At 42.5% G+C, this 27,625-nt stretch overlaps 1 protein-coding gene across 2 annotated transcripts in view; it reads right to left on the bottom strand.

The window, feature by feature from the left end:
* Window positions 1-5,200: 5,200 nt before the first annotated feature.
* The window catches only part of SWAP70 (SWAP switching B-cell complex 70kDa subunit), an 85,232-nt gene continuing 62,807 nt past the window's right edge, over window positions 5,201-27,625 (bottom strand). For both annotated transcript variants that reach the window (XM_011947616.1, XM_011947617.1), the window contains 6 exons: window positions 24,471-24,652; window positions 18,301-18,408; window positions 16,294-16,460; window positions 10,098-10,296; window positions 8,980-9,076; window positions 5,201-8,304 (listed from right to left, as the gene is read on the bottom strand). In XM_011947616.1, the coding sequence (XP_011803006.1) occupies window positions 8,198-8,304; window positions 8,980-9,076; window positions 10,098-10,296; window positions 16,294-16,460; window positions 18,301-18,408; window positions 24,471-24,652 (860 nt within the window). In that variant the 3' untranslated portion in view covers window positions 5,201-8,197. The remainder of the gene's footprint in view (window positions 8,305-8,979; window positions 9,077-10,097; window positions 10,297-16,293; window positions 16,461-18,300; window positions 18,409-24,470; window positions 24,653-27,625) is intronic.

Raw genomic sequence — 27,625 nt, 5'->3', positions numbered from 1 at the left:
CCAGGGACCCCCTAGGCCACGCCACGCCCCTCCACCAGCCCAGCGAACCCCCTTGGCCGCGCAGACCTGCGCCACCAGGTCGTTTCCTCCCCTCCTTCCCTCGAAAACGTGTGCATTTCGTTACCCTTATACCTGGAACCGGGGTCATTTCAGGACCTCCCAAGAAGGGTCAGGATGGTGGGATTAGCCTTAAGGGGGCGCGGACGCAGGTTGCGCGGTTAAACCGCGTGTTCCTGTTTCAAACAAAGGTAAATGTAGGCCTGGAAGGCTGTGTACTGAAATCCTAGCACTAGGTTGGTGCAAAATTAATTGCGGTTTTTGCCATTGTCGGTTGTCTGCAGAGTGAGATTATAGCGAAGCATTTTATTCTTTTTACATACCTGCTTTTTCTCAATTTTCCACATTGGGTATGTATTGGTGATAAGGAAAAAAAAAACTACAAAAGTTATTTTTTGAAAAAAAAAAAAAATCACATGGAGAGAGAGGGGGGGACGAACTGGCCTATCAAGGGGATTTCCGGAAGTTAACTTTCTAGTATCTCTGTTTGCATGTAGACTCCCAGGGCCCCCGGGGAGAAATGGAGAAATGAAGCCCAGGACTTGAGGCATTGGGGTGGATGGTCCATCTTTCACATATGCTGGGATTAACTTCCTTTAAGATAAAAGAAAGGCAAGAGTTCCCAGCCTTATTAGGGTAACGTGGGGTAGAGCCTCCAAATAAACCAGAAACTCTTGAGAGTTGAGGTGGTCAGTCACTGCTGTCTGGTTCAAGCTCTGATTGGACCCAAGGGGACCAGATCCAGGATATATTTGAGAACAAGGAATTTATTTCAGAAAGGGGCCACTCAAAAGCCAGCATTTACTAAGAACCTGCTTGGTACAGGGTACTGGAACTACCACAACAGGCTGCCCCTGCCCTTAAGGAGTTCTGGGCTGCTTTTGGGAAAGTTCATCAGAAGTGACGGGTAGTGAGTGAGGCAGATCAGCAGGAACATTACAAGCCGTAGGAACCGTCATCGGCTGATACAGGCCCTGGGAGGTAGAGTGGAGAACAGCTCTGGCCCCCACAGTTAATGGCCACCAACGGAGTGACAGGACCCTTGAGGGGAGAGCAGAGGCTGGAGGTCCTTGGGGTCTACTGGGAGGTGGCAGTCACAGGCTCTTGGGTCCTCTCCACAGCCTCACTGGAACCTTCCAAAGAGCAGGTGTGACTGGGGAAGTGTGTTGCTGGGCTGTCGCTCTCACCTAGGACCTCATCTGTTCACTCATCCATTCACAGATTTGCCAGATACCTGCCTTTGCCGGACACCTCAAAAGTTACAGACCTGCCTGTGGACATGCATAGAGCACCTGAGGTATTTCCCAAACTCTCCAGTAGTAGCCTTGAATGGCTGACCTACCGCAGTCACCTGCCAGATCTTCTCAGAACTGGCCAGCCCACCAGCAACATGCCCATTAAGTGGCCTGGCCCAGGCCAGATGGAAAACCCCATTCCACGTGACTTTCTAAAGAACATGCATGAAGACAAAACACCAGGTGCCTCAGGTGTGACACCGTGAGGACACATCACCTGTACAGTATCCTAACCCACCCAAGATGACACAGTAAGGTAAAACCACAGTAGAGCCCAGGCCTGTTTGACTCTGACGTCCAGGCTCCTTTCCAACTTAGTGCCCTAAAGGCCTGATTGGGGTGGGGGTAGGAAGATTCAAGCACTGACTGCTTGTAGCCCAGGCTGGGAGGGCAACAGCTTTAGAAAAAAAGCCATTCATTGCTTTAACCATCTTCCAGCTAACTGCAGTCGGATGTACAAGGCCATGGGGCTCTGGGATGAAGTCTTCCACCTCTACACCTTGTAAACAAGGATTCCAGACACACCCTCCAAATGGGAATGGAGACACATGTTTGGCAGAGTTGGACAGTGACGCTGGTCTCTTATCAGCCTGGACTTTGAGGGGAGTGGAAAACCGATGAGTTTGGAGGTGCAGCAGCCCTGGCTATCCCCTGAAACCAGCCTGTGGGAGGACAGTCTTCCCAGGGGAGCTGCTCAGGATGGTCCTGGTCCATGCATCAGGAAGAAAACGGAACCTGCGAACAGAGGGAAAATGCAGAAAGTGGGGCAGGGAGGCTGCTCCCTGAAACCCCCATGGGTTGCTGGTTCAAGCAGAAAGTGTTGCTGAAGGGGGAGAGGCAGGGTGAAATGGAACAGGAAACGAGGACTTCAGATGAGGAGGGGCAGTGGGCTGCGGGTCTTGGCGACTGAACAGAATGGGGTTTGCTAGACGGAGTTTTCCTCTACCCACTCCTAAAGTCCTGCTGGACCTCAGCTGGCCCCTGTGAACTGCTGTTGAGGGGGATTTAAACAAAGTCCTGCATTCCTGTGGGTGCACAACCCTAAGAGACCATGGACTGCGTTTGTGTGGTGGGAACAGGAAAAGGCGGCTGAGTGTAGCCCCGCTTGGAATTTAGTGTCCACCACAGATGTATCCACTACCCAGGGCCAAAGGCTCGGTAGCCTCAGAAGCCTCAATGGAAGCTGAGCACAGGACTAGAAAGGGTCAGGGCCCTCCTCTGCATGTAAGGGTGGCACATGGCAACCAGCTGGGTGATGGGGAACTGAGAAATTAAATGTTTGACATAAAAATGTAATCAGGACCTGAGAGGAGGTGGGTGGTATAATGAATGGCATCCTAGAAGTCCGGTACAGATTTCGCATGTCCCCTTCTAGTTCCTTCTCTGCAAATTGAAACGTGAGTCCAGGTGCAGTGGCTCAAGCCTATAATCCCAGCACTTTGGGAGGCCGAGGCAGGTGTATCATTGAGGTCAGGTGTTCCGAGACCAGCCTGGCCAACATGGTGAAACCTGTCTACTAAAAATACAAAAATGAGCCGGGTGTGCTGGCACATGCCTGTCATCCCAGCTACTTGGGAGGCTGAGGCAGGAGAATCCCTTGAACCTGGGAGGCAGAGGCTGCAGTGAGCTGAGATCAAACCACTGCACTCTAGCCTGAGCATCAGAGCGAGACTCCATCTCAAAAAAAAAAAAAAAAAAAATTTAAAGGTGAGCCAGTTCAGGCATTCTAGAGGCACTGCAGTTACAGACAGTAAACTGAACAAATCCTGGGTGTAAAGTTGATTGTTTTTTCCTATGTAACCACCATTTACAGCATCCCAGAAAGTTCAAGTGTCCCTTCCCAGTTTACAGTCACCCGCCTCCCACCCTCACTTCTAAATCCACCGATTAGCAGTGTCTTGGAAATTTATATGGAATCATATAGTATGTGCTCTTTTGTGTTTGGCTTGTTTGCTCAACATGATGTCCATGAGATTCAGCCATGTTGTTGCATCTCTCTGTAATATGTTAATTTTATGTTAGTTTAGGTGTAGTATCCTTTGTCTGGATATACAATTCGTCTATTCTCTACTGGTGGGTATTTGGGTGTCTCTGGTTTGGGGCCATTGTAATAAAACTATTGTGAATCTTCTTATACAAGTTTTTTGGTGGACACCAGCCTCATTTCTCTGAAATGAGTGGAAACTGTTGGGCCAGACGGTAGCTGTTGTTTTTAGCTTTAGTGGATATTGCCAAGCAGGAAGTAGGGAGGTGATTATTACAGTCTCTAATATATAAAGAAAGGAGTAGAGGGGGGAAGAGAGGAAAGAAATAGAGATTCCATAAACTATTCCCAAGACTGATCCTTTAAGAAATCTGGAGCACCTCCTCTGCACTGTAAAAGCTGAGGAGTGCCTCTTCCCACGTTTTCATTATGTCTTGACCTTATTCACCTGATCCTCACCCCACTAGGGCAGCTGTGCCTTGCTGGAACTACCCAGAAGGTTGCAATTAAGGCTTGGCCAGTTAGAACAAGCACAAGCACTGTGCAGGACACCTCACCACCTGAGTGGCAAATGTGAACATTCCTTCCTCACAAGCTGCTAAAGGGTGCTGACAGATTCACCCTGTGTTTCAGCACCTGGAAAGAAATCAGGGTTATGGCAGCTTTTACACTTCACGCTTCAGCAACTTGCATCATAGTCTTTAAAATATATCCAAAGCAACCCCCTCCAGAGGCTCTGGGTGTGTCAGAGGTCCCTGCCCTCTGCCCTCTGCCAGCTCACAGAGAAACAGGCATTCTCCCTTCCAGGTGCTCCTCATTTGCACCGAAGAGGTCAGTCAACTCCTAGGACATCTGAAAGGCAAGTGTTCTGGATAACAGAACTTGCCTTTCTGTGGAGCAGGTTTTCTCAATCTTGCCACTACTGACATTTTAGTCCAGATAATTCTGTTACTGGGGGCTGTCCTAGGCATTGTGAGATGTTTTGCAGCATCCCTGGCCTCTACCTACTCGATGCCAGCAACAGTCCCTCCAGTTGTGACAACCAAAAATGTCTCCAGACATTGCCAAACGTCCCCTGGAGGGCAAAATCACCACCAGTTGAGAACCACTGTGATAGAGAAAGAAGAGCTTGTTTTTTTTATTTTTGAGATGTAGTCTCGCTCTGTTGCCCAGGCTGGAGTGTGGTGGCGCGATCTCAGCTCACTGCAAGCTCCACCTCCTGGGTTAACACCATTCTCCTGTCTCAGCCTCCCAAGTGGCTGGGACTACAGGCGCCCGCCACCGCGCCGGTAATATTTTTAGTAGAGACAGGGTTTCACCGTGTTAGCCATGATGGTCTCAATCTCCTCACCTCGTGATCTGCCCGCCTCAGAAAGAACAGTTTTTAAACACACCAACCAGTGTCCTCTCCCTCCCTCCAAGAGGGAAAGATCAGCTTTCCAATATGCACTCAAGCTGGACTGAGTGGGCCCACTCAGTCCACAATAGGCATTTTATCTTGGCAACAATGTAAACCACAACAACAAACAAAAAGCCACATGGTTTACTCTGGTGAAAGAAAAACTGAAAGGCATAAAAAGAAAACTAAGGAAAACAGAGGTAAGAAAATTTGAAGGTAACAGCAACAATGAATGAGAAATCATCTTTGTAAGTTCCCGTTTGTGAGCTGACACATCAGCCATGGCTTGCCCACATTCGTGACTCAAACACCAAAGATGAGGCCATAGCTAACTTCTTGGGTTCTAAACTCCAAACCCAGTGTTTTCAGGAAGTGTCCCTAAACCAAAGTCCATCTCATTATATGAAAATACATACAGATACACCCAACTTTACCCCCACTGTTTTATTAAATCAGACAGTTAAATGTATATTCTGGTATTTTTAATTTTCTTACTGGGTCCATTTTACTTAAAAAAAAATACAAAACATTTTTAATGTATCTTAGAAAAATCAGCAAAAAATTGAGAAACTTGAGCATATTACATTGTACAATGGTTTCATACGAATGTTTTAAAATCATAAATATTTGGTCTCCTCTCAACGTAGCACATCACAAAAATACATTTCAAAAACTTTTTTCATGTATAATTCCTGTGAATGATCATATCCCTACTTATTAAGGAAAACACCTGATGACAAGCAATCAAACACTCCTGAAATTTTCTGTACAGTAATTACAAAAGTAAAACCAAGAGTTCTGTTGGCCCTTTGACGTGAAACCATTTTAAATATTAGGAAGAATTCACTTAGTATCAAAATGTAATTCCAAATGGGATACACTTAGTTCACTTCTTTGCCATCTTTGATTCACAAGTATCTATCTTAGCCAAAGCACTGTTTAAAAGGATTTTGCCTTCTAGACATAGTGCCACTGAAAACCAAGATGTAATAACACTACGCATTAAACAGAAAGCTTTTGCGCAACCACATATATAACTGCTTGGTCATGTCAAGGTCCACATGTGACCAGAAAGCAGGCAGTCCTTAGGCGGATGACCAGGGGCCAGGCAGTGAGGTCTTCAAGAACCCAGGGCTAGAGCAGCTAAGCCCCAGGTCATGTTATCAGCTACAGTTGTGGAATAAGCCAGGTTTAAGGAAGGACATTCTGCAAAAGTGCGGGGCCTATTTCACAACTTCTAGAAGTAGAAATTCACATATTCCATCATGACCCTCCCCATCATGCAGAGACTATTTGACTCCCAAGGCCACACTGTTTCCATCCCATAGATTTCACATAGGTGACAGGTTCTTTGTAAAATACTTTTTACTCATTCTGGAATGACGGATACTGGAGTCTTCTGGTGTAATGTGCAATCAAATCACAGGAAAGGTTCCATTCCTTACCTAAGTCTCATTGGTCTATACACCTGCCAGCTACTGAATAAAATGGTAATACTGATAAATGTCTGGGCAGAAATCCAACACCCAAATCAGCTGGCAAATTTCAAAGGCACATGATACAAAAATATTTTAGACAATAAACTTTATAAAGGCAACTATAAGAAATCATTAAATAAAGTTACATTTTTATTAAACAGCCCAAAATCTTAACACAAATACCTACAGACCATTTTTTCACTGGCAAATATTTTCCAGTCATAAAAGGTGATAACTTATGGGATTATATTCCAGTTTCCTCTCATGTAAATAAATACATACACTGAAACCTCTAATACCACGCTCTCTCGATGTATACATCTGTTTGGAATTGCTTTCTTAGTATGCACTCAGCAAGCACTAGCATAAGAACACCTGAGGTTCTCTGTCCTCATTTAATACTTGTCGAGAGAAAAGGACTTTATTCTACTGAATTCTGCCCTTTTTTGTAACAACTGAATTATCCTCATATTTATTTACAATTTTAAGCTTGATTGCTGTCCATGGAGTTACTGTCGCTTCTCAATTATAACTAGTGTTAGAAGGCTTGATTTCATAAATGTTCTTTTTAATCTAAAGATAGATAGAAAACCTTCCTTAATACTCCTTTCAAATCAGATGCACATAAACTATGATCCCAATTTGCCTGTTACACTTATTTCTATTGGATATTTTCTCAGTTGTCACTATAGAGGAAGGGAAAAGGCAGAAAAGCTGCCCACCTAACAAAGGCTAACATTATGGCTAGGCTAATATATTGACATGCTTTCATCTTTATGATGTTTTGAATCTAACTAGCAGACATACAGTCAACTTCCTGTTGGCCATGTGCATCTCATCTGCTTTCTTTATGATCCAAACAATTTTCATTTCAAATTAGCTTCTTTCTACTACTCAGCATAATCCTCTCACAGCCTGGTATATACCTGGTAGCACATCATTCATTGGGAGAGTATGAGAGAAAATTAGGTTGACAATATGGGGCAAAGGGGTAGTCTCCTTTAAGGTGAGGGGAAAGGAGATGGGAATGAAACATGCCAAGTGTATGATGGTTAGGGAAAGAAGTATCTTAGCAGAAGCTAGAAAACCTCTACTAACAGGATTACATTCCAAAAGAGCAACCAGGAAATGGCAGTGACTCCGTGACTTCTCTGTCAGAGCACCAATGGTCAAAGGCATTCCACGCCAAGTGTCAGGGAATGGAAAGCAAACTGGCCAATCTAGTTTAACAGCACATACTCAGAGAAGGAAACAAAGGAAACACGCTGCCAAAGGAAAGAGCTAACATCCAGTCCACAGAGGTTCTGAGTACCCAATGGCAGTGAGCCCCTCCAAACTCTGCAGAGCTGACTGTGCTGTCTGAACCCTGCCTCATTTGGGGAAGAATCTGAGAGAGCTAAAAGACAAATTTCAGAAGGTGATGTTTTCAAAGAAAGAGTAAATAAACAGCTTGACAATGTTGACTTTTTTTTTTTTTTCTTTTCAGGTAGCCCTTGTTTGCAGGAAGATAAATAAGAAGGCTTCCTTAGGATATTGACCCACTTGGAGAGGCATGGAAGGAAGAACAGTTAAAAGCAGCAAAGCCGTTTTTTGTTTTTTGTTTTTTTTTTTTTAGATGGAGTCTCACTCTGTCACCCAGGCTGCAGTACAATGGCATGATCTCAGCTCACTGCAACCTCCGCCTCCCAGGTTCAAGTGATTCTCCTGCTTCAGCCTCCCAAGTAGCTGGGATTACAGGTGCCCACCACCATGCCCAGCTGATTTTTTTTTTGTATTTTTAGGAGAGACGGGGTTTCACCAGGTTGGCCAGGCTGGTCTTGAACTCCTGACCTCAGGTGATCCACCCACCTCGGCCTCCCAAAGTGCTGGGATTACAGGCGTGAGCCACCGCACCCGGCCCCCAAAGCCATTTCTTTTGTCTTTAGCGTAAAGCTCCCCTGCCATGCAGTATCTACATAACTGATGTGACTGCCAGCAAGCTCAGTCACTCTGTGGTCTTTTTCTCTTTCCAGTTCTTCTCTCTCTCTTCAAGTTCTGCCTCAGTGAAAGCTGCAGGTCCCCAGTTAGTGATCAGGTGAGGGTTCTTTGAACCTAAGAGACAAACATGCTTTAAATATAGGAAGTATTATATTCTTCAGGGTACCCCATCATTTTTCTACAGACAAAATAGTAACTTTCCTACTTTATTTCTTCTTTGAGGAACATCCATAAATGTCATACCAGCTAAAACAATTAGAAGATGTATACCGAGGGGATTAACTGGGCACTCTTACCTGTTAGGGGATAAGGTTTTCAAGAGAAACTTACCCTAAACAGCTTGTTTTCTTTTTACATTTGGGCTAAAAAAGTTTCTTTAGTACAATTCAAATACACAAGTGAAACAGAAAAATAAATTTAAAAATAAATATATGGGCTGGGCACAGTGGCTCACGCCTGTAAGTCCAGCACTTTGGGAGTCTGAGGCAGGCAGATCACGAGGTCAGGAGATCGAGACCATCCTGGTTAACACGATGAAACCCCGTCTCTACTAAAAATACAAAAAATTAGCCGGGTGTGGTGGCGGGCGCATGTAGTCCCAGCTATTCCGGAGGCCGAGGCAGGAGAATGGTGTGAACCCAGGAGGCGAGCTTGCAGTGAGCCGAGATCGTACCACTGCACTCCATCCAGCTTGGGCGACAGAGCAAGACTCTGTCTCAAAATAAATAAATAAATTAATTTAATTAAATTAAAATAAAAATATGATTACTTCATAGAGTCTGTTGTTACCTGGTTCTATCAGTCGAATTAATCCTTCATGATGGGCCACTTTGTCCTTCCAGCTCTTGGTCTTATCAGCTGCCATCTCCAGCTTCTTTTTAACTTCCTGAAACAAAAGTAGATTTTGGACTATGCAGACACACAGGTAGTTTAAGAACCAAATCACAACTATTGGGCCCTTACTACATATTTGTGAATTATCTCATTAAATCCTCTCACAGCCCATTCTAAGAAGCGGGAATTACTATTACCCCATTGTACAGAGTGAAAATGGGTTCAGAGAAGGTCAGTAACCTGCCTAGGGTCACACAACAGGAAATGGTAGAGCCAGAACCAAAGCCTATTCTTCTACCATCTGCACACTAATTACAATGGGTGTATGGCTCTGTGTGCCAGTTACAGTTTACTGCCTCTCCACTCCAAATCCACCCTGAACCGTCCTGCTGGTGATACTAAAATAATTCCCCCTAACTAGCTGGCAGCATAAAGCTTTGTCACTAGAGGGTGCTGCAGGGACACAATGAGGGAGGGACTTTTCTTCTAGGTTCCACTCAGTGGCTCCTGTGGCACTCAGAACACCCAAAGTGCTCACCACCGGTGAGTTTTTGTAGTACCTCCCTGTGGGCAGCTTTTGCCAGTGCCCCAAAAGGTGGCCTCCCACTGCGCTTTGCTGGCACAGCACCTCAACAAACTTTTCTGCCATCCAGGCACCCTCTCCACAGAGGTCTGGATCACAGCACTGGGGTTACGGGGCAAGGAGCAAAGAATCCTCTTCCAGATCCGTTTCCTCCCTGGTGCTCTGCCTCAGTCTTCCAGGCAGTGGCTGCTCCCTACGTCTGCCGTTCCTGCATTCTCAAAGCCTTCTTTACAACACAGTAGGTAATTCCCTGTTACAGTTAATAATGTTTTATATTAAACTTTCCCTGTTCAAATTACTGTACAGTTTCTGTCTCTGACGGATGTATAATACATCTTATCTCCTGTAAAAACTCCCTCTTTCTTCTTTCTTATAGCTAAGCAAGATTCTTACTACAGCTTCATATTGGCAGCTAAATAAATAATTCTATTATTGAGAAATGTTTTTCAAAAATTTAAATACAGAAGTTTGCGGGGCCAAGTCTCATCACCTCATACTGCTCAAGTGCTTGTTTCCGTTCTAACTCAAGCTGCTCCAGCTGCTCCATGGCCTCCTGCAGGGCCTGTTCCTTCAGGACACGCTGATTCTCCAACTCCTGCTTCTCCGCCTCAGTTGTCTGAATGGCCTGCTGCTGCTCCAAGTGCCACTTTTCTAGTTCAGCCCTCTTGGAAGACTCTTCCTCCAACAACCTACAATGTGGAGGAAAGCTCCAGATCAAATCCTGCCCAAGTCACCACCCTGACCCAGCAGATGAGGGAAGCATTTTAGACAAGAGAATATTTGAGGTCGTCTAATCCGCCTCTCATTCCACCAGGAGGAAAGCAGGAGCCAGAGAAGTTCATATTCATAAAGCTAGTAAAGCAGCCCATGTGTCCTGCTCTAAGCTCTCTCAGTTTCACCCTTTTGTGAAATAAAAAATAACATTTATCCAGAGTTTAATGTGTGCCAGAAACTGGCCTAAGAGGCAAGTGTATTTTCTCAATTAATCCTCACAGTAAATTTAGGTGCTGTTACTCGTATTTTAGAGATGATGCAAGTGAGACACGAAGATTCAGTGGCCTTTTTTCTTATACTAAGATGAGCTCTCCCATCCACTACTCTAGTTCCACAAAGGAAGTATCTACTCCCTCTTCCCTGTGATAGCCCTTCAGCAACTGGAAGGCAGCTTTGTTACCTGCTGAGAACATCCTTCTCTAAGAAGACCACCTCCAGCCTTAACTCCAGCTTCCAGACTCAGTATCCTTCTTTGGAGACACTGAGATCTCCTCAGATGTCTCTTGGAGTTTGATGTACACAGTAGAACACAACCCTACAGATGTGCTCTGACCAGTGCAGAGTTTATTCACTCGGGTGATGTGTATTTTTTGTGCCTTCTACATGCTTTTCTAGGCACTGGGGATGTGAGAATGAACAATACTGGATGGGTCTGTTTTTTCATTCTAGTAGTAAAAGTATGGAGGGGTAATGGACATTTCCAGACACATGAAGGAGTTCAGAGGCCGGGCAGCCTAAGCACCTGGAAATTCAAATTCACAGGCCAGACACCTGCCCTCCCACCCCTCGGCAGCTAGGGTATGGTGGAGGCACAAGCTGGGCCTAGCTAAGTAGATGCTCCTTCTGGAACTTTTGACTCTGAAGCAACTGGCACAAAGAAGCAGAGCCAGTAGAGAATTCATCTTGCTGGTGGCAGTAACATCCAGTGTTGAGTGACAGTAGGCGCGACGGCACTGCTGATGCCTGGTACCAACATGGGCGCCAGTGGCATCCTCACTGGACTCTTCCCATGGCCTGGCTTGGGCTGTAGTTGAGGCTGCTCATCCCCCTGTGGTTCCTGCCTGTGTTCAAGGCCTGGTCACCTGCCTTTCTGTGGAACTGGCAAATTATTTAAGAAACTTTCGAAGCATCAATAAATCCAAATCACATTGAAAAAAAAGAAACTTACAACAAATTGTTTTATTGCTTTAGCTAATACAAGGTGGTTTCTGTGGTCTGCAAACAAGACTCCTGACTAAACTTTAGTGCCTCACTCTTTTTCTGTGTATCAGCTTCCTCATTTATCAAAAATGAGGAGCAAAAAAAGGAATAGAAACTACACCTACCATCAAAGGTTTATTAATGTATTAAATGTGATAATGCACATAAGGTATTTACATGCCTACCACACAGCAAGGACTGGTAGATAATAGCTCACATTATAGAGGGACAATTATCTCATTTGCTCTGGATACTTCACATTCATTAAGGCTGCCTAAGAGTGTATAGAGTTTTGACAACCACATTTCAGGGATATGAAACTGTAGAACTTTTCAAATGAATTTCTATAAAGCCGAGTCTCCTGGATCCTGTTGTTCTTTTGATATGTTAAATTATCTTCTTGGTCTAAAACCATCATTCTAGCCTGTCAACACCTTTTTTTGAATGCTTATTTTTACATTCTACACATTATATATCTTCACTGTCTGCAAATGAGATAAAGGAACAGAAAGCAACACACTCTGAGTGACTCCCAAATGCTAGGCATTACTCTAAAACACCCTGCATGCATCATCTCATTTCATCTTCACAACAACTGTATAAAGTTGGTAATTCTCTCAAGTTACACAGCTAAAAGTACCAGAGCTAGGAATCAAACCGTGGCCTCACTCCAGAGCCCAGTCTTTAACCTTCAAATATATGAAAAGTATAATATCAAATGGAAGAGGGACTGTTGTTTCATGTGGCCCCATTGGGTAGAGCTTGGATCCATTCATTCATTCAAAAAATATTCCTTGGGTACTTACTGTGTGCTAGGTACAAGTTGCTGGGAATACAGACATGACTAAGGTATACTCCTGGGTGTTACAGATCCAAAGTGGGTAATGGGAATACAGACATGACTAAGGTACACTCCTGGGTGTTACAGATCCAAAGTGGGTAAGAGTTATAATAGGACAGATTATGGTTCAGCTTCAAGAACTTTCCAATAACTTGATTTTTCTTATTTTTTTCTTTTTCATTTTTTTCTTTTTTGAGACAGACTGGAGTGCAGTGGTACAATCTCAGCTTAATGCAACCTCTACCACCTGGGTTCAAGTGATTCTCATGCCTCAGCCTCCCGAGTAGCTGGGATTATAGGCATGCACCACCATGCCCAGCTAATTTTTGTATTTTTAGTAGAGACAGGGTTTCACCATGTTGGCCAGGCTGGTCTCAAACTCCGAGCCTCAAGGGATCCACCTGTCTCAGCCTCCCAAAGTGCTGAGATTACAGTGTGAGTCATGGTGTCCGGCCAGTAACTTAAGTTTTCTAAATTTTAAATGAACAGTTTTCTTTTTGAGTTCTCATTCAGAAGAGGCTACGTCACCTTCAGGATTACACATAAAAAAATAAACGTCATAGCACAAAGAGTGACTACAGTCAATCATAATTTAATTGTACATTTAAACTAACTAAAAGAGTATAATGGACTGTTTGTAAAACTAAGGATAAAAGCTTGAGATGATGGATACCCCATTTACCCTGATGCGATTATTATACATTGTATGCCTGTATCAAAATATCTCATGTACCCCCACAAATATAAACACCTACTATGTACCCACAAAAATTAAAAGTTAAAAAAAAACTTCAATCATAATTTTAAAATTACAAGACCTAGATGTTTCAAGCTAAAGTTCTTGTCTTTTATTTAAACAATTGACTATAAAAAGTTTCTCTGGGTAAACTTAAGACACTGACAGAGAAAGAACTATCCATTAGAAGAATAATGAGATTACAAATATTCCACAAATGATTAGCTGTTGCTTTAAGAAAGGAGTGAGAAGAGTTAACTGAGCAGGCTTTTACACAGGCCCTTGGCGTAAGATTATGTTCATTTCATTAGTGCTGGTTTTCCAACCCAACTCCAGAATGACTTCCCTTGTTTTTTCTATCCAGAAAGGCCTATCCTGAGGAGCAAAGAACAAACCCTCCATGCCAATCTGACAGAAAGTCTCTCTGAATCACGCACAGCCTTCAGTGACTTCAGGAAAGAGGAACACACTTCACTTGAAAATGACCACTAGGCCGGGTGCGGTGGCTCACGCCTGTAATCCCAGCACTTTGGGAGACCGAGGCAGGCGGATAATGAGGTCAGGAGATCGAATCCATCCTGGCCAACATGGCGAAACCCCATCTCTACTAAAAATACAAAAATTAGCCAGGTGTGGTGGTGCACACCTGTAGTCCCAGCTACTCAGGAGGCTGAGGCAGGAGAGTCGCTTGAACCCAGGAGGCAGAGGCTGCAGTGAGCCAAGATCACGCAACTGCACTCCAGCCTGGTAACAGAGCAAGACCCCATCTCAGAAAAAAAAAAGGGGGGTGGGGGGGCAAATTTGTCCATTTCAGGTTCCAAAAACTAAGAGAAAAAAATAGTTTGGAATAATAAAATAATTACATTCATAAAATGCCCTTTGCACATCAAGAAAAAGTTAAATTTGTGTGCAGTACTTTCAGCATATTAGATCAGAGTTGTATGTAGAAGTTACATCTGGATTCAAAAGGTTGAAACCATTTTGCTATTGCTTAAATCAGAGTGTGCAAAATAATTAGCTGGAGTTCTTTGTCGTCGTTGTTTTTTTTTTTTTTTTTTTTGACAGGGTCTCATTCTGTCCCCCAGGCTGTAGTACAGTGGTGCAAATGCAGCTCACTATAGCCTCAACCTCCTGGACTCAAGTGATCCTCCTGCCTCAGCCTCCCAAGTAGCCTTTTTAAAAAAAATAAATAAATAAAAATAAGATGAGGTTTCACCATGTTGCCCAGGCTGGTCATAAACTCCTGGGTTCAAGTGATCCTCCTGCCTTGGCCTCCCAAAGTGCTGGGATTATAGGTGTGAGCCACCACACCTGGCCTAGCCAGAGCTTTTTAAATAACAACACTTGTGTCTGGCTCCTATCCACACATACTTTGATTCAATAAATCCAGAGTGAGGCCCTACATGCGTATTTTTCAGAAGCTTCATCAGGTGATTCTGATATATAACAATGGTTAAAAAACCACTGGCTTCAATGATCCAAAATTATCCCTTATTCAAAAATATCACTCATCCTATAAACACTAAATAACAAAGACTAGTATTTCTAGAGTTATGCAGTTCCCTCTGTGATCTAGTCTCTGCTGTGTCATAATATATTTCCCACAAAACTGCAGTAATACATATAGCATATTTTACCTGTGAATTCTCTGCACAAAAACAATCTATAAACTCTCAACACAGCTCAAATTATGAGGAGGCTCCAAAAATGTTGAGTGTCATGTAGAACATCACTCCGGACGTCACGCAGCACTCAAACATTCCCATAGAGTGAATCTTCTGCTAAAATCACTGCCCAGTGGCACTGGAAGGGAGTTCCAAGAACCTGGTTAACCTCACAGTGCAGTAAGTTTGTACCTGTGGGGCGCTACATGCTTAATTTTCTATTTAGAAAATAACTTTTCCTTAAAAAAATTAGATGTAAAATCTAAATTTCCAAAACAATTTATTTATTTTTGAAGTCACTTTTGGCAAAACAAACAACTAAAGATGGCTTCTTCTTTCTCTTCCTATCTGAAGACTAATGAAACATCTTTTGCTGCTCTACATGTAAAATGGCAGCCATGGAAAATCTACCCCAGCTCATCTTATAACTGCTCCCCAAAACAGGGGGTCAGAGATTAAAGACTGGACCATGTGCTGCTACTGTAGTAAATAATAATTTGGAATAATAAAATAATTACATTCATAAAATGCCCTTTGCACATCAAGAAAAAGTTAAATTTGTATGCAGTACTTTCAGCATATTAGATCAGAGCTGTATGTAGAAGTTACATCTGGATTCAAAAGGTTGAAACCATTTTGCTATTGCTTAAATCAGAGTGTGCAAAATAATTAGCTGGAGTTTTTTCTTCTTTCTCTTCCTATCTGAAAACTAATGAAACATCTTTTGCTGCTCTACATGTAAAATGGCAGCCATGGAATTGTGTTGTCTCCCATCCCAGACATCTTAAAGAATGTAAATGGGGCAGCAAAGTAGAAACTGGCAGAGGATATGCTCAATTTTTCCCTTTGGGAGTCTTCATTTTATTTTATCCTCCCTGCTGCTATGAAGACCCCAAATTGAGAATTTTCATCTGAGAACATGACTATCATAAATAAAATTCTAAGGGGAAAAAAAAAATCTAGGTTTCAAATACTTTTAAAATTAGGATTTCAAGTAGTAATTACTGAAGGAATGTTACCAATCCTGAATGACCAAATAGAAACTGCATATTTCCTTCTTATTCCCCAAAACCTGACAGCAACTTCGGCCTGAACAGGCCCCTGCCTGCATATCAACGGCCCTCTCTGGTCTGGAACATATTGAAGATGCCAAGCTCTCATCAGAGCTAATTCTGGGTTTGTGGATTTTCTCGAATATGACTAAGGGTATCACATCAGACATACCTACCAGACTGCTCCAAAATAGGCCCTTATTTAGCCCCAGAAGCAAGGGTTTCCCAGAGCCCCAGAATGAAAAGAAACACCTCAGCCAGTCGAGTCTCCATGGTCTCTCTAATCTGGACAGCACCTCGAGCTCAGTCACAGCCAGAGCAGAGATACTTCTCCCTCTCCACCAGAGTGTTAGTCATTCCAAGAAACTGTATTAGCCCAGGCAAAGTACACAAAGGTAGTCTGCAAACCAATCTAGCACCTGGCCTGAAGCTTCCGCACCGTCTCTTCATCTTGCCGGGCCTGTCTCTCATCTTCGAGAGCCTCCTGCAGCTTTAGGTACATGTCTTCCAGCTCCCGTACTCGCTGTAAATACTGTTCCAGTTCAGAGGACTTTTGGGCAACCTGTTCTTCCATCTGCTGTCTGATCTGTTGGTATAAAAGGGTCTTGTTTAAGTGCAGGTTGACTTCTTTTTCAGGGAAAGCCTCCCCTCCACCTGAGGGGTTGCCTACAGCTGCAGCCTCAGCCCATCAGGGTGGCAGGACCCTGTCCTTCAATCCTTGAAGGACTGAAGATGGAGGAGATGAGGGCACCACACCCAATTGCAATAATGAAAGAGTATAGGAAGAGCAAATTATAACCTAAATTATGTTCTGCCCTGCTGTATTTTCCATCCCTTCCACTCCACATTTTAAGAGTCAAGTCAAGAAAAAAATGTTTCCCTGTATAATTTCTCTCTAAATTCCTTTCTGTCTTAAAGTCACAATCTTTTTACCAATAGAGTCTTCTCTAAAAGGAACGAACCTTTTCCCAGTCAGAACAGTAGAGTGTTACACTAAAGAAGGAAAGCATGGGATTCCTCTGGCACTTCTCTGGCAGCCTCCACTCCCTGGGGCACCTCCAGCCCTAGGGGAACTCAAGCATTTCAGTTAGTCTGTGTAAGTTAATGGTTTTTCCCTTCTGGATTACAGAGTTTTGAATCCCTGCCTTAAAAATTACAAGAACATCCTAAATATAACGAACACATTAGCCTACTTCTCTGCAGTTGATAAAATATTTTCACTTGCATTAGCTCACTCTGTCCTCATAAGAGTCATGAGAGAGCATGTGATCATCCTGTACTTAAAGAAGAGAAAGCCAGTGCTCAATAAGAAGGACCAGAGAGGAAACAACACCAGACCTTCCGGCTGTTTCTCTACGTCACATCTGCCTTCCTCTTTTCTCTGAAACCACAAACACATCTCTTTCAACTCTAAATAACAAAGAGTGACTAGAGGAAATGTTGCATGCATCTATTTAGGCACTGGACTCAGCACTCTCTGACAGAGTATCACTCAATGTAAGAAGACCTGTGTTCTAGCTAACCAGGTAACTACCTAAGACAACCTGGATCTTGCGTCTCTTGAAGATGGAAGCCTCTAGGATGAACCAGAGCTGCCAAGAGCAACAAATCAGAATCTAGATGTTCTCACAATTTCAGGATCTCACCCCTGCCATCCTTGCTTATTACAGAGGAGAAATGCCATGGAACCTATGTTTACTTTTTCCATAACTATTTATTTTCCAAATCAGAACTATTTTGAGAATGAAAAGGAATGTTATTAATAATTATACCAGAATGGCAGGGACTCTCCCAGGCAAACTAGGAAATATAGTCACCCTAACCAAGCATTTATCACATCATTCCACAAATTTCTTTCTTTTATTTTTATTTTTTTTTTTTTGGAGACAGGGCCTTGCTCTGTCACCCAGGCTGGAGTGCAGAGTGCAGTGACACAATCACAGCTCACAGTAGCCTCGAACTCCTGGGCTCAAGCAATCCTCCCACCTCAGCCTCCTGAGTAGCTGGAACTACAGGCATTTACCAACAGGCCTAGCTAATTCTTTTTTTTTTTTTTTGTAGATATTGCCCAAGCTGGTCTTGAACTCCTGGGCTCAAGTAATCCTCATGCCTTGGCCTCCCAAAGTACTGGGATTACAGGAGTGGGCCACCATGCCTGGCTCCATAAATTTCCACTTAGGAGTCTTGAAAACAAGGTTTATGTCTTTTGCCATTACATCTTTGGCACAGTGCCTGGCACATAGAAGGTGCTCAATAAACAGATAATGAATGAATGAACAAACATGCAACTTCCCCTACAGCCCATTCCAGGTCAGTAGCAAAGCCAAGCTGATGACATGCCTCACTGTAAGCCTCCAGCCCTTCCCCGTTCCCACGGACCCAAGCTGAGCTACTGCAGCTGCTTTCTCCAGCCACATGACACTCACAAGCTTCTCTCTTTCCAGCTCTGTGCTGAACCTGGCCTGAAGTTCCACTTGAGTCTGAAGGCGTTTCTTTTCCTCTTCTGCTGCACGAGATGCTGCTTCCTCCAGTTTCTAGCCAATCAAAAACCCATCCACAGAAAAGCAGATGTTAGAGCAGAAGTACATTAGAGAGAGAGAGACAGTCACACTTAAGTACCAGAAAAGCCAAACATTCTTAACATTCAATAAAGATAATAAAAACTTTTAGCTCCATTAGAATTCCAGTCTAACAATCTGCTGAGTCAACATATAAAATAAATTAGGTAAATGAAAGACTATTTATAAGCCTGAACAACATTTTGCAAAGAAAGTTTTAGTATAGTCATTGAATTAAACTCACTTGCAATTGCACTCATGAGATTTTTATTCATTTATTTATTTTTTGAGACTGAGTCTTGCTCTGTCGCCAGGCTGGAGTGCAGTGGCACGATCTCAGCTCACTGCAACCTCCGCCTCCCAGGTTCAAGTGATTCTCCTGCCTCAGCCTCCCGAGTAGCAGGGACTACAGGTGCACACCACCACCACGTCCAGCTAATTTTTGTATTTTTAGTAGAGACGAGGTTTCATCATGTTGGCCAGGGTGGTCTCGATCTCTTGACCTCATGATCTGCCCGCCTCAGCCTCCCAAAGTGCTGGGATTACAGGTGTAAGCCACCATGCCCGGCCACATTCGTGAGATTCGAGAGCTGTTTCTTGAGTTCTTTCTGTACAGTTTCGTCATCTTATACATTATTCCTTATAACTTTTACCAGAACCAATTTCTAGAAGGGTGGCATGAGGAACTCCACAGACCCTTTCCCCAGTAAAACAACCATAACTGGTGAAAATTATTGTTAAAAAAACAAAACCTTTAAAAGTCTCTAGAAATTATGCTAAGGACATTCTAAAATGGAGAACATTTATCTAAGAAAATCTAACTCTCAGTAAGAACAGTGAGGGTCTGTGGCATATGATGCACTCCCTCCCCTCCTCCACAGTGTCAGTGAGAAGGAAGCTCTTCTCCTGGCAGATGGAACCCCAAACAAGGGTTCTCCTCCCCTCAGCTCAAGTCTAGGGCTATGATACCTTCCTGAGAGGGGCAGGCTGATTGCCAGAATTTCCCTTTGTCCCCAGCTGCATGTTGCAGAAACTTTATTCCAGGCAAGAGTGGCTGAGAATTAAGAGGAGGCCAGTGGCTCCATGAGAACAACACGCTAACCCACAGACCAGCTAAGAGTGTTGTTGGTTGGTTGGTTGGTTGACTGATATGAGGTCTCGCTATGTTGCCCAGGCTGGTCTCAAATTCCTGGCCTCAAGTGATCCTCCTACCCTGTCCTCCCAAAGCAATTAACAGGTGTGAGCCACTGCTCTTGCCAGACTAGCCAAATGTCTGACAGAACCAGAGAAAGAGACAGCCAAGAAGAGTTCTCATGTAGCAGGAACAAGTCTCAAAGACTGACCTTAAAGACTACATGTAGGCCTGAATTTATATGATCTCAGACTGTGAGGCAATTCAGGTTTCAGGGCATTGTGGAGAACAACAGAACAAAATTAGTGAACTCTAACAGCTGTTGGTGTGGTACCAACAGAGGTGGAAAGCTTAAATGAGAGATCAGAGAAAGACACTCAAAGAGTACCCTGCAAAAATCAGGGTCTTCACAGGGTGACTGTGCCCCTGTCCAAGCCTACGCCTCTGAGGAGCAATAGTCAGAAGCTTCACACTGTGAGGAAAACAAACTTCACTGAAATAGTTCAGCCAAGTCACTAAACAAATAAAGGAACAAACCACAACAGGCCCTTGGGGAGAAGGGTAGAATCAAAATCCAGAGTTGCTACCACACATTATCTAAAATGTCTACTTTTCTACAATAAATTATGAGACATGCAAAGAAAGAGGAAAGTACGGCCCACATACAGGGGAAAAAGCAGGCAATGGAAACTGCCTATGAAGAGGCCCAGATGGTGGATTTAGCACATGAAGACTTCAAAGCAGTTATAAATATTGTATGCTCAAATAATTAAAGGAAAACATACTTACAGAAGTAATGGAAGGAATGATAATATCCCATCAAATAGAGAATAATAAAGAGATATAAATCACAGAAAGAACCAAATGGAAATTCTGGAAGTAAAAAGTCCCATAACTGCAATGAAAAATTCACGAGAGGGACTGAACAGTATATTTGGGCTACAAGAAAAATCTACTAAAGATAGATCTATATAAGTTATGCAACTAGAAAACAGAAAGAAAAAAAAAGAAGAAGAAAAATGAACACAGCCTTAGAGAAATGTGGGACACCATTATGTTTACCAACATTTGCATAATGGAAGTATCAGAAGAGGCAGAAAAAATATTTGTGGCTGAAAACTTATCCAGCTTAAGGCAAAACATTGATCTACATATTCAAGTTCAATACACTCTAGGCCGGGCGCGGTGGCTCAAGCCTGTAATCCCAGCACTTTGGGAGGCCGAGACAGGCGGATCACGAGGTCAGGAGATCGAGACCATCCTGGCTAACCCGGTGAAACCCCGTCTCCACTAAAAATACAAAAAACTAGCCAGGCGAGGTGGCGGCGCCTGTAGTCCCAGCTACTCCGGAGGCTGAGGCAGGAGAATAGCGTGAACCCGGGAGGCGGAGCTTGCAGTGAGCTGAGATCCCGCCACTGCACTCCAGCCTGGGTGACAGAGCGAGACTCCGTAAAAAAAAAAAAAAAATACACTCTAAAGAGGATAAACACAAAGAGATCTATACCCACATACACCACAGTAAAACTGTTGAAAGACAAAGACCAAAAAATAATCTTAAAAGCAGAAAAAGAAAAATGATTTACCACACACAAGGGAACTCCTGCAAGCTTGATGGCTGACTTCTCATCAGAAAGTTCTGACTAGTTCTGACCAAAATATTATAAATAGAAGTATAGTGTGACATTTCTGGGCTGGAGCACTGCACTGCCAAACCCTAGAACACTTTTTCTTCCAGCACAGTGAATAGCAACACTCAAGATGGTGGCTGGTCCATCAGCCTGGATTTCATAATTATACACTTTGACCCAGCATTCCCACTTCGAGAATTCATTCCCCAGAGATACCAGAACATGTATGAACATATATACAATGAGACGGGTACAGGATAATTCCCTACAGCATTACCTATTAAAAGATTAAAACAGGCCGGGCGCGGTGGCTCAAGCCTGTAATCCCAGCACTTTGGGAGGCCGAGACGGGCGGATCACGAGGTCAGGAGATCGAGACCATCCTGGCTAACACGGTGAAACCCCGTCTCTACTAAAAAATACAAAAAAACTAGCCGGGCGAGGTGGCGGGCGCCTGTAGTCCCAGCTACTGGGAGGCTGAGGCAGGAGAATGGCGTGAACCCGGGAGGCGGAGCTTGCAGTGAGCTGAGATCCCGCCACTGCACTCCAGCCTGGGTGACAGAGCGAGACTCCGTCTCAAAAAAAAAAAAAAAAAAAAAAGATTAAAACAACCCAAATGTTCACTAACAGGGAATGATTAAGTAATGACACTGTTGTATAACAGAATACTCTACAGCCATAAAAAAGAATGAGGAAACTCTCTTTATACTGATATGGAAAGGTCTAAAAAATAAATTAGAGGCAGAACAGTAATACTGGTATATACTTTTGTGTGTTTAAAAAATGGGAAAATAAGAATGTATATTCATATTTCCTTATCTTGGGCAAGGGGTGGAAATTCATAAGTGGGGGAGGGGGAGGAAATCTTTCACAGCTGCCTTTTTATATTTTTGTATTTTGAACCTACCCAAATGATTTTTTAAAAGAAACAAAACTAGAAATAAAAATTTAAGTAAACTCTTTAAATAAATCTATTAATTTATAAAAACTACCATGATTTCTTATTCCTTCTTCTAATTAAAATGAGGCCTGTCAAATTTTAAGAAACCCACAGATACATAACCTAATTCCAGATGATTAAAAGATTCAGCTGGGCATGGTGCCTCATTCCTGTAATCCCAGCACTTTGGGAGGCTGAGGTGGGTGGATCACTTGAACCCAGGAGTTTGACACTGGCTTGGGCAACATGGCAAAACTCCATCTCTATTAAAAATACAAAAAATTAGCCTGTAGTCCCAGCTACTTGGGATATTGAGGCAAGAAGATCTCTTGAGCAGGGGAGTAAGCAACCATTGCACCACTGCACTCCAGCCTGAACAACAGAGTGAGAACCTGTCTCAAAATAAATAAATTTAATTAAATATTCATCTAAGCTATGTTTTTCTAAGAATGTCTCCATGAAAAAATTGAAGAACTGTGTTAGTTGACAAAAAAATCAAAGATTATTAAGCTATCTATAAGAATTTTTCAGCACTTATCCAAGAATCCTAAATCAGTCATCTAAATAATTCTATAAACCTAGGTAGTGGGAAAGCTGTCTACATAGGTCTACAGCTTGCTAACACCAGGCATGCCTTCTTCACATTATACAGAGCAGAACACTACATGCTCCTGGATGGCAGAGTTTAAAAGTTAAAAAGGGCATCGACATATGAATCTCAAATGTACAACGCTAAGTCAAAGAATCCAGTCTTAAAATGTACATTCTGTATGATTCCATTTATATGACAATTTGGAAAAGGCAAAAATACAGGCACAGAGAATTGATCAGTGGTTTCCAGGGGTTAGGGATGAGGGAAAGATCTGAATAAAGAATATAAAATCCTCCAAAATCCGAAACTTTTTGAGCTCTGACATAATGCTCAAAGGAAATGCTTGCTGAAGCATTTCAAATTTCAGACTTTTGGATTTGGGAGGCTGAGGCAAGAGGATCTCAACTGGTAAATACGGTACATAAAGTAAACATTCCAAAATCCAAAAACATCCCAAATCTGAAACACTTCGGGTCATAAGCATTTCAGATAAGGGATACTCAACCTGTACTGGCAATAATCTATCTTAACCTGGGTAGTATTTTCATGGGTATTCACTGTATGATTATTTGTATATACATATTTCATATTCTCCTCTGCAGGTACGAGCTACTTTATAATTTTAAAATTCTAAAAAAGGACACCAAGTTCTAGCTCCCCGCCATTCCCTCGTAACACCCACTTTTGATGTGTGCACAGTGGAAGGAAGCAGCAGCAATCACATACTGCAGGTGCTCAGCGTAACCTTTAAAGGGAATTTTTACAGAAAATGTATTGCAACAGAAAGAGGCAAGATGCAAGAGTGTTTCGGGGGCGGGAGGCAGTCAGAAACAAGGAGCTGCTTTTACAAAGTTAAGTGTGTGATAGTAATAACTGTTTCTAAGATTATACATATGCCCACGCAACTCCTAAGATTATAAAAGCATTCTTTAAAATCTTCATGAGTCTACCCTACTCAGAGGAAGTTCAGCACATAATATGGCATTTCTATGGGTTACCAAGGGAGAACCCCACTAGGAATGTGGAGTCATAGATTATGAGCGCCCCCATATCCCAGGGCAAAGTTTTTGCACAGATGTGCACGAAAGAGTCCTTGAGCTTGTGGTTAGCAGGTGCTCACTGATTCAAGACAGAGAGACTCAGCACAAAAGTGTCTCAAATAAAGACCATACCCATATACTGGGATGTCACTACCACCCCTGGGATCATGACATCACCGAGGAACTGTCCCCAGTGAACATCAACTATCTCATACAGCGTATGGTACTTGACCTCCTAGCCTTGAGATGGAAGGAAAAGCTGACCCAGACTGTATCTTAATTCCAAATAGTATGTAAAACTAACAGTTAAGCATCTTCCAAGGTACTCATGAGTAAAGATGGGAGCTAAGGAGAAAACTAAAAAGCAACACACCTTGCCCAGGTCACTAAAAACAGCCTTGACATCCTCAAGGGAATGAAATTTCCCATCTTCTTCTGACAAAATTCAACTGTCCTCATTATTATTAAAAATATTCCTTCCTAGCCAACGAAATGTTTTTGCTGCCGAGATCAACATAGTTTCAGGGCTAGGAAAACCAGTGTGTCTCAGTTGATGGTCTGGAAACACTTTTGAGAACAGTTCACCACAAGTATCTCCCTAAAACTGCACTACATTCGTCTTGGTAGAACCAATGCCCCTAAGCAAGGCACAATGGCTTCTGCAGGGGAATGAAAGGCCCTCTCCCAGCCCAGCGCCCATTCCCACCTTCCGCACAGCCTCCAGCTCCTGCTGCTTGCTTTCATTGGCGACCTGGAGCTCCTTCATTTGTCGCTCCAGTTCCTCTTGTTCAGCCAGCTGCTTCTTCCGGAGTTCTTTCCGACGTTGGCGGGCTTCTTTGTGTGGTGGAGGGCTGCCCATCTTCAACAGATGAATAGTAGAATGAATGGCTGTAAAAGGTGTAGGAGAAAAAAAAATGGGGAAATAATAGTTATTCTTTGTAAGCCTACTATGCAAATGGCACAGTGGGAAGAAAACGAGACAGGCAGCCAGAGGCCCAGTATAGATTCTGATTTTGCCACTCCGCAGTGGGGTGACCCTGAGCAGTCACATAACCTCTTGCTTTTTTTCAGAGTTCCCCTCAAGAAATAACCTCTTGCAGCATCAGTTTCCTCACCTCTAAAATGAGAGATGATCTACAAAGCCCTTTCTAGCTCCAAAATTCCGTAACTGTATCTGTGCTCAGAAGCACTCAATCTGGGAATATTGCACACATTTTTAAGAACTAATGACAATACTCTCCTTTCTCTATACTTCTCAAAAAGCCAAACAAGATTAAGACATAGCAAGGACAGAGATTCAAGTTTCTGATATCTAATTTGCAACCTACTGTGTTCAGTTGGCCTATCATCTATGCCTTATGCAACCCCTTCCTGAGATAACAGGTTAACAGCAGCTGTCATTTATTTTAAAAATAAAATAAATACATCCTTTACATGCATTATCTAACTTTTTATACCACATCTGATTTTTCTTTTGATATTTTAAATTACTTAAATGTAATTTCTTGAATAGCTAATACTTTCACATAGTTCAAATTCAAAGACACACAGGAAAGTCTCCCTCCTACTCCTGTACCTCAAGTACCGGATTCCCCTCCCCACTAGTAACTAAAGGTAACAGTTTCTTATGCATCTTTCCTGAGATAGTATAAGCCTATACAAATAAATATGTATATATGTCTTCCACCTTCTTTTCACACAAATGATGGCACAACACACTCTTCTAACCCTCAGTTTTTTTCATTTAATCTATCTCACAGTTCCCATTACCGATACATAAAGTACTATACATAAAGTACTGCATTGTATACACCATTGTGCAGCTAAACCATAACTTATTCAACTATTTCCCTATTAACAGCTAACTAGATTGTTTGCAATCTATGTCATTTTGAAAAATGTGTGAGTATATTTGTCATTATCTATTTTCTAACCCTCACCACCACCCTGGGAAGAAGGTACTATTATTATCCCCACTCCACAGAAGAGAAAAGTAGTTACAGAATTTATAACTCAACCCAAGAGACCCAGGAAAGAGCATTCAAACCAGGTGCATTTGCCTCAAACTCTTAAACCACATCAAAAATTCTCCAATATAACATAATTTTATCTATGTCTAAGAATATAATATTCAGAATCTCCTTTCAGGATTTTTTTTTAAAAAAGCCCTCTTATATTGCACTTTATTCTTTACTAATTTTGGAATAATGGAACACTTTAAAGTTATTCATTCACTACGGAGCCATAAAAAAGAACAAAATCATGTCTTTTGCAGCAACATGAATGCAGCTAGAGGCCACTATCCTAAGCAAATTAATGCAGAACAAAAAACCAAATAATGAATGTTCTCCCTAATAAGTGGGAGCTAAAAACTGGGTACTCATGGACATAAAAGTGGCAACAACAGACACTAGGGACTACTGGGATGGGAGGTAGAGTGGGGGGAAGAGGTTGGAAAACTCTGTTGGGTACAATGCTCACTTCCCAGGTGATAGATTCAATCATACTCCAAACTTCGGCATTACACAATATACCCATGTAACAAACCTGCACATGTACCCCGAATCTAAAATAAAAGTTGAAATTATTTTTTTAAAAGGTTATTAATTCAAAAGTTTGTGTTCTTGAGTTAGTTACCCAAAATTAGTAATTTCTCGTGGAAGTAATGGATCTTGAAAATCACTTGAAATATTAAAAAACTATTGCATAATTCCTCTTTTCTTTTACATATTACCTCAAGCTCAAGATGGCCACTTTAAAATTCTTCACAGTCCTTAAAGGGGAAAATTCTATACTCTTCAAATAATAAGTAAAACCTAAAATCAACCCACGTGGTCCACCAACAGTTGTAGTGTGTGCATATACACATATACCTTGGAATACTACTCAGTCATTAAAAAAAGAATGAAATAATGTCTTTTGCAGCAATATGGATAGAACTAGAGGCTATTATCTTGAAGTATTTATTGAAATAACCCATAAACAGAACATAAAATACTACATGTGCTTTTTTTTTTTTTTTTTTAAGTAGAGACAGGATTTCACCGTGTTAGCCAGGATAGTCTCGATCTCCCGACCTTGTGATCCACCCGCCTCGGTCTCCCAAAGAGCTGGGATCACAGGCATGAGCCACCGTGCCGGGCCTACATGTTCTTATTTATAAGTGGGAACTAAAATATGTGTACACATGGACATAGAGCATGGAATACTAGACATTGGAGACTCAGAAATGTGGGAAGGCAGGAGGCTGGCAAGGGATGAGAAATTACCTAAAAGCTACTATTCGAGTGATGGTTACACTAAAAGCTCAGATTTCATCACTACACAATATATTACTGTAGCAAAACTATACTTGCAACCCCAAAATCTATTTAAAAAGTAAATCTCCCATTTATAATTTACCCCAGGTTCATTATGCAAACAAAACTAGTGAAAACTTTGAGAGCTCATCTTAATTTGTTTTTCTCTCAGCTACTGTATCACATGCAGAAATAACTACAGACAATGAGGAAATAATGCCTTAGCATCCTTCATGAGATTCAAAACTAGAAAGTCAGAGGTCTCAGCTGGGCGTAGTGGCTCACGCCTGTAACCCCAGCACTTTGGGAGGCCAAGGCAGGTGGATCACAAGGTCAGGAGATTGAGACCAATGTGACCAACATGGTGAAACCCCATCTCTACTAAAAACACAAGAACATTAGCTGGGCGTGCTGGCTATAGTCCCAGCTACTCTGGAGGCTGAGGCAGGATAATTTGTTTGAACCCGGGAGGTGGAGGTTGCAGTGAGCCAAGATCGTGCCACTGCACTACAGCCTGGGCGACAGAGCGAGACTCCATCTCAAAAAAAAAAAAAAAAAAAAA

This window comes from Colobus angolensis, unplaced genomic scaffold, assembly GCF_000951035.1.
Source record: "Colobus angolensis palliatus isolate OR3802 unplaced genomic scaffold, Cang.pa_1.0 Scaffold269, whole genome shotgun sequence".
Lineage (NCBI taxonomy): Eukaryota > Metazoa > Chordata > Mammalia > Primates > Cercopithecidae > Colobus > Colobus angolensis.
This window is presented reverse-complemented; position numbering and strand designations above follow the sequence as displayed.